Below are 6,269 nucleotides of genomic sequence, written 5' to 3' on the forward strand. Positions count from 1 at the left end.
TTCCTTTACTCACTGCAAGACCTATAATGCTTCTTTCACTGAATGGATATCTCTCCATCTGCCCATCTGCTAGATAAGCAGTTGAGCGCACCAACCACAACCGTGAAGATGACGAAGGTGCAGGACGCAGTATCGGATGCCTGGAAACCGCTGTGCTGTACAGGATACTGTCGTCATGAGAGGAGGACCCCACACGTTTACGGTAATGGCATTGCATTTGAGGATCGCCAACAAAGCTCAAGATTCCATCGGCATTTGTACGAGCGATCTCGATAAGCGTGGCTCGGATCCATGAAGAGCTAGGAGGTTCGGATCCGTCGTCGATTTGGACATCTTGTGGCAGCGTCGTGTGCCACTCGCCGCAGACTATTTCGATAGACCATAATGTCTTTTGCGGTTGTCGTAACAAGACTGAAAATAATAATATTATTATTCTGACTTGGGCAACTTTGGTTACCTTCTTGCTTCGCCTTGGAAGCTCAAAGAGATTTGTGGAGAAGTGGGAATATACCGTGTCATCACGACCCACATGCCTTTTGGTGGTGCATCCCTTTCCCTTTATTGGTGAATACATCTCGTCGAATCAGAGACGCACGGGGTATCAATTCAAGGTCGATATGTACCTGGCGCAAGGAGGGCCCCGGGAGCGCGTGGCATGGAGTATGACATCCATAGTACCAAGTACCAAACCTCTGCACCAGATTTTGTTCTTCGGATGCAATGTTGTTGGCTATGTTTTGCCGTCAGGATCAAAGAGCCGGTGTTATCGTGCCGATTCCGGACTCTTACAAGGAACCAGTCGATCCCTGAGGATTGAGCCTGTTGCCTGATGGGCGGGTCATCTTGATGGCAAGGACTGTTTAATCCACTAGTACCACTCCACCAACAGCTCCGGCCCTATCGACAAAATATGGAGGCATGATCGAAAGCCGCCGTAGCTGATGATTTTTCGTGGCCCTCGTAGTTTGAATTTCGCCAATCAATTCCATCGTCGTTTCTCTCTCGCGTTCAACTCTGCTTGGACTCGCAGTCGGCTATCCGACTTCAAGGCAAAAGTCTGGCCAGCTTCTGAGAGGGAAGGAAAAGTGTCGTGCTAGAATGGCATTGCAGACTTGGTTGAGTTGGTTGCATGTGCTATCGTGCCAGGGGGACCATCGGCAGGTACTCCGTTTCTGGGCGGCACGGGGTGATGAGCCCGAGATTCAGCCACACACGAACTGAATTTCCCCACTGAATTTCGCAAGGGGCCATCACTCCTTCAAATCCGCCCCCTTCCCCCCAGAGGTAAAATCATTGACCCCCTTGCAGGTGATGGCCGCCAGACGTTCCCGAAAGTGCCATGTCCGAGACAGTGGAAAGAGTCCACAAGGTGCCCTTCGTAAACCCACTCTGCTAGGCCGGCGAAGCCTAGTGGTCAGTGAACAGGTAACCGGATTTGCTTGTGCCTGAGGCTGAGATGTCCAGGATGTCGTAGGTGACGCCTCAAGGGCGATAGCCAAGGGCGGTTTTGGCGGGCGGCATTGTCCTTTCTGGTTAAGCCACACCTGCCCCGGAAAGATATCTGATAGGAAGGCTTCCGCTACTCGGTAACCCCCCTTCTGGGGCGTTCTGACGCGTTCTATGGGCTCACCCGAATAGGGAGCCCCGGAAGTAGCCCTACGAGTACCTACGAGGTATGTAGCAAGTACTGGGTAGACGGTAACCTTTGCGCAGCCTAGCCCCGATGGTACCCCCCGAATATTGGTCGGATTGCGCCATTGATAGACGGGGTTAGGACATTCGTATCCGTAAGCAGTTGAATTGTATCCTTTCTGGCCTCGGTGATTACTGTGCTCGTCATTGAAAGCTTGTTAAGGTCTCCGTGGTGGCGATTCAGAGCTGAATACCTTGGGAGATGGCAATGCCACCGTGCTCCTCATAAAAAGAGAACGGTAGGATTGAATGGATGGGGATTTCAAAAATGTGCTCAAATCAGCACAGAAAGTTCGTAGTGCCCCAGCTTGGCTCGATATTCACACACCGCGACTTCTTCTGTTTCTGCATCATAGGCTCGCACGCAATATTCCGGACGAGAGTAACAAGTACATAGCACCTCGTCTAAAAGTCTCTACTTAGTACTCGGTGCACTCACTGCCACTCCCGATGGTCGGTTTTGTCGCCAGGAATCTATTTGAATAACTCCCGATTTTTTATCGTGGGTGGATGTGTCCTAAATTCTTTCCGTCAGACTGACCCATTTTCCGTCTGCCTCGGATGTTCCCTTGTCACTCTACGCCAATCTCGTGCGGGATGGTACTTGAGCGTATCCCCATCATTTCCCCAATACGGAGCGTCTCGCCGTACTGCGACGAAAGAAATTTCTCCCTCGCTCTTGCCGTGGCCCGCGGCTCTCGAGTCGCTCCATGAGGCAATAGACTCCGAGTACTCGCTCAAGGTGAAATTTTCATTGAGATATGACCAGGCCACCAAATTTACCGGCCCGACAGGAATGACCACGGGTAAAGCACGAGAGAGAGCACCGGTTGGGTACCGGAATATGACTTCCCCAGAAAAGGCATGCCGAAGAGCAACCCAGGCGATGGTCAGAATGCCCAGATGATGTGTAGTTTGGGGGAACGCGAAGGAGCCCGAGATTCCGAAACTCGCATTTCCAACCTCTGCCCGCCTCCCCCGGGCCATGATCCTGCCCCTGACCATCCCTGCCCCCAAGGACCGCCCAGGCATTCCAGGCCTCCAAACACGCCTATTTGTTGCTGTACCTAGAAGTTTCAGTTTCAGCTCGCCCGCCGCCCTTCCCCGGATCATCTTCGCATAAGGCCCGTTCGCCATTCCTTTGATCGCGTCCCTTTTCCCAGGCTCAAGGGGGAGAAGCAGGTGTCAGGGAAAATAGAAGGGGATCATGCCATAGCTACTAGGGACTGTATGTTAGGGATGTAGGTACCCAGTACAGAGCAAACAGAGAGAGAGAGCAAGGGATAGGCTTCTATCCGCCAACAGAAGTAACATTAGGCGGGCACTCGGTCCCCTCCTATCAGCTGCAGTATCATTGCCAGCGCTCTTCTCCTGGAGACGAGATGTGGCCCTCTTTTCAGCTTTTTCTTTCCAAGGCTGCCGTTGCCGTGGCCTGATAAGAAAATCGGCGCTAAGCAGGCAGGAGCCCACCACTGCTGGGCCCAAGTTAAGTCAATTCGTCATTTGAACATTTCCCATCACATCACAGCACAAGGACCAACAAAGTGCCGTGCCTTGCCTTGGTGCCTGGCCCTTTGGCCCTCCGAGCCTCTCGCCCTCTTCGCCCTCCTCGCCCTCCTCGCCCTCTCGCCCTTAACGGAGGGGCCTCCCCCCAACTATTTGTCCCACAGTTACTTACAAAGCCCGCCTCGCGACGTTTCCCTCAGCTTTCACCTCACCTCACCTCACCCACGGTTACATACCCCTACTCGATCCTGCTACAGGCTACGAGGTACTGGCGCCCTCGATTCGCGCCCACTAGTCGCTACCATCTTGCACCAGCGGCGCTCCCACATTCCTACGGAGGGCAAGAGGGTAATAACTCGTCAAGGGGGTTAAAGAAACCTTCGCCTCTTCCACCTTCTACATCCTTCCGTCAGAGCAAAGAAAGAAAAAAAATCACAACCACCGAAACCACAACGCACACAACACCACCCCGTCATCCAACCCCCTGTTCCCCCCGGTCTCCAGTTTTTCCCACGTCCGCAGTGCCGGGTAATTTCCTCACCCTCGTTTCTCGACGCCCGACTCATCATCTCGACCACCTGAACCATCTATTTTCTCCAACACACCGGACCCGGCTCATCTCTCATCCCAATCCTCTCCCTCTCCCTGCATATTACCTGAACAAAACGCCGCCCACCCCGGGGCCTCCTCGTTTCTTCTCCTCTTCCCCCCTCCCCCCCAAAACTACTCAATTCTCTGACCACACCATTTCCCTGACCTCACCACCTACCACACCACCTCTCCTCCAGAGACGTCCCACGCTACAGCTTTGTTATCGCCAATCCGCAGCCGCCCACTTCCAATCTGCGCCTTTCCGACCCCAGGCCTGGCGGTTCTTGTTCTTGTGCATGCGTCACGCCGCCCATCGGTCAACTAACTACGAAGTGGATGATTCACCCCACGATAAGCGATCATCTTCCCGGGGAACAAACTCTCCCTTCGCTCGAATGCAACGCTCTTCGTCTGCAGTAGATTTTACTGCCATCCTCAACCCTTCTCCTTCCTCCTCGGACTCTCCCTCATCTTCCCACCCTCCGCACGAGTCCATTTCGACGACGAAGACGACGACGCTGCCGCCGACGACGACGACGACCACTCTTCAGCCCAACAGCACCACCGTCACGACGCAACCCGACAGTAACATGGCAGCTGCCGTCAGCCTGATGCCGACGACGGCCATGAGTGCTCCGGCTCCCAACACAGAAGAAAGGCAGGACCTTCCTCGACCCTACAAATGTCCTCTTTGCGATAGAGCTTTCCATCGTCTGGAGCATCAAACCCGACATATCCGTACACATACCGGAGAGAAGCCTCACGCCTGTCAGTTTCCTGGTTGTAGCAAGCGCTTTAGTCGATCCGACGAATTGACTCGCCACTCGCGCATTCACAACAACCCCAACTCGCGAAGAAACCAAAAGACTCATCAAGTTGCTGCCGCCGCCGCTCTCGCCGGTCTCCAGGATGGCTCGAATCATCAGGCCTTTGCTTCGCAAGCTCAGATGATGCCGCCGCCCAGCAAGAGCCATTTGCCCCGCTCAGCCCCTACTTCAGCCGTCGGCTCCCCCAACGTCTCACCACCTCATTCTTTCGCGGTCCAGGTCCCCCACGGCGGCCCTCAGATGCCGTCTCAGCTTGGACTGTTCAACCGCCCCGACGACAGAAACTCGATGGACATCAATCTCCTTGCGACCGCTGCATCTCAAGTCGAGCGAGACGACCATGTTACTAGGGTCCCCTACCAACACCAACACCATTTGTTCAGTCATCGCTCCCACAACACCAATGGACGTTTGCCATCACTCTCAGCCTACGCTATCTCACACTCCATGTCGAGATCTCATTCCCAAGAAAACCATGATGACGATCACCGAGTGAAGAGATCGAGGCCAAATTCGCCGCATTCGACAGCTCCCTCTTCTCCAACCTTTTCTCACGAGTCGATATCGCCCACTCCTGACCATACGCCGCTTGCTACCCCAGGACACTCTCCACGTCTTCGACCTCACGGCAGTGACCTACAGCTTCCAGGCCTGCGTCATCTCTCGCTTGGGCATACTCCTCTCCTGGCTCCAATGGAGCCCCAAGCAGATGGATCTTACTCTCACATTCCGCCCCCCCAGCACTCTGGCCCTTCGATAGCAGACATTGTCACCGGAGCGCAACGGAAACTGCCCGTGCCGCAACTTCCCAAGATTGGAGTCTCCGAGATGTTGCATCTACCGGGCGGATTAAGTTCAGGAGAATCTAGCACGGCTGCCTCCATCAATGGCGACTTTGCAAGATGACTGGATCAGGATAACACCGGCCTCCTACAGAGTCCGCCGTGGTCCACTTGATGACGGGAGTCATATCGTTTGGATGAGCAATCCACTCCTCTTTTCTTGACCAGGTTTTGTTTTGTCTTTGGGCGTTTGGAAGTGACTCTCTATCTACACGGGATGAAGCCCCATTTCATGGGATGCTGGGATGAATTGGAGAACGATCTCACAGCGAGGAGCAGGTTATAGACGGATAGGGACAACAAGGTGGAATGCGCCGCATGATCGCGCCAAATAGAGTGGTATTTACTGGTGATCGGCTGTATGGTATGATGGTATCGAACCTGGCAAATGTGTGCTCCTAGAGTTTTGAGCAGCCAATCCCCTGTTTACATGTGTAATTTTGAGATAGCCAATTCAACCTTACGGGTCTTTAACACCTCTAGTCTTGTGGTGATCGTTTCCTGTGGTTTGTCTGCTTTGACCGGACTGTCCCTACGAACAAGTCCAAATCCCGCTATGGCTGGCCAAGAGTTTTCTCTCGGGTCATGGCCTCACCAAATCTGATAATGCATTCAGCTAATCATTTGGTTCTGCTCGAGGCATCCTAGCTTTTCCAGTGTTTGCAGCCTCCAGAACAATGCCTGAACCCCACAAACTACTCTCCGCCTCGTCCGGAATCTGGACAGCTGAGTCACGGTGCAGCCTAGCGTCTTGTTCCTTTCAAAATGGCAGACAACGAATCCAACCTCCGGACTCGGTTCGGAGAAGGAG

The 6,269-nt window shown here is 53.7% G+C and overlaps 1 protein-coding gene across 1 annotated transcript; it reads left to right on the top strand.

Moving 5' to 3' along the window:
- Window positions 1-4,184: 4,184 nt before the first annotated feature.
- A1O5_13203 (zinc-finger protein CreA/MIG) lies at window positions 4,185-5,522 on the top strand (the record flags this gene model as incomplete). Its single annotated transcript, XM_007753770.1, has 1 exon — window positions 4,185-5,522. The coding sequence occupies one exon, from the start codon at window positions 4,185-4,187 to the stop codon at window positions 5,520-5,522; it is 1,338 nt and encodes a 445-aa protein (XP_007751960.1).
- Between the last annotated feature and the right edge of the window lie 747 nt (window positions 5,523-6,269).

Source organism: Cladophialophora psammophila (genome assembly GCF_000585535.1).
Source record: "Cladophialophora psammophila CBS 110553 chromosome Unknown aczJe-supercont1.44, whole genome shotgun sequence".
NCBI classification, from domain to species: domain Eukaryota; kingdom Fungi; phylum Ascomycota; class Eurotiomycetes; order Chaetothyriales; family Herpotrichiellaceae; genus Cladophialophora; species Cladophialophora psammophila.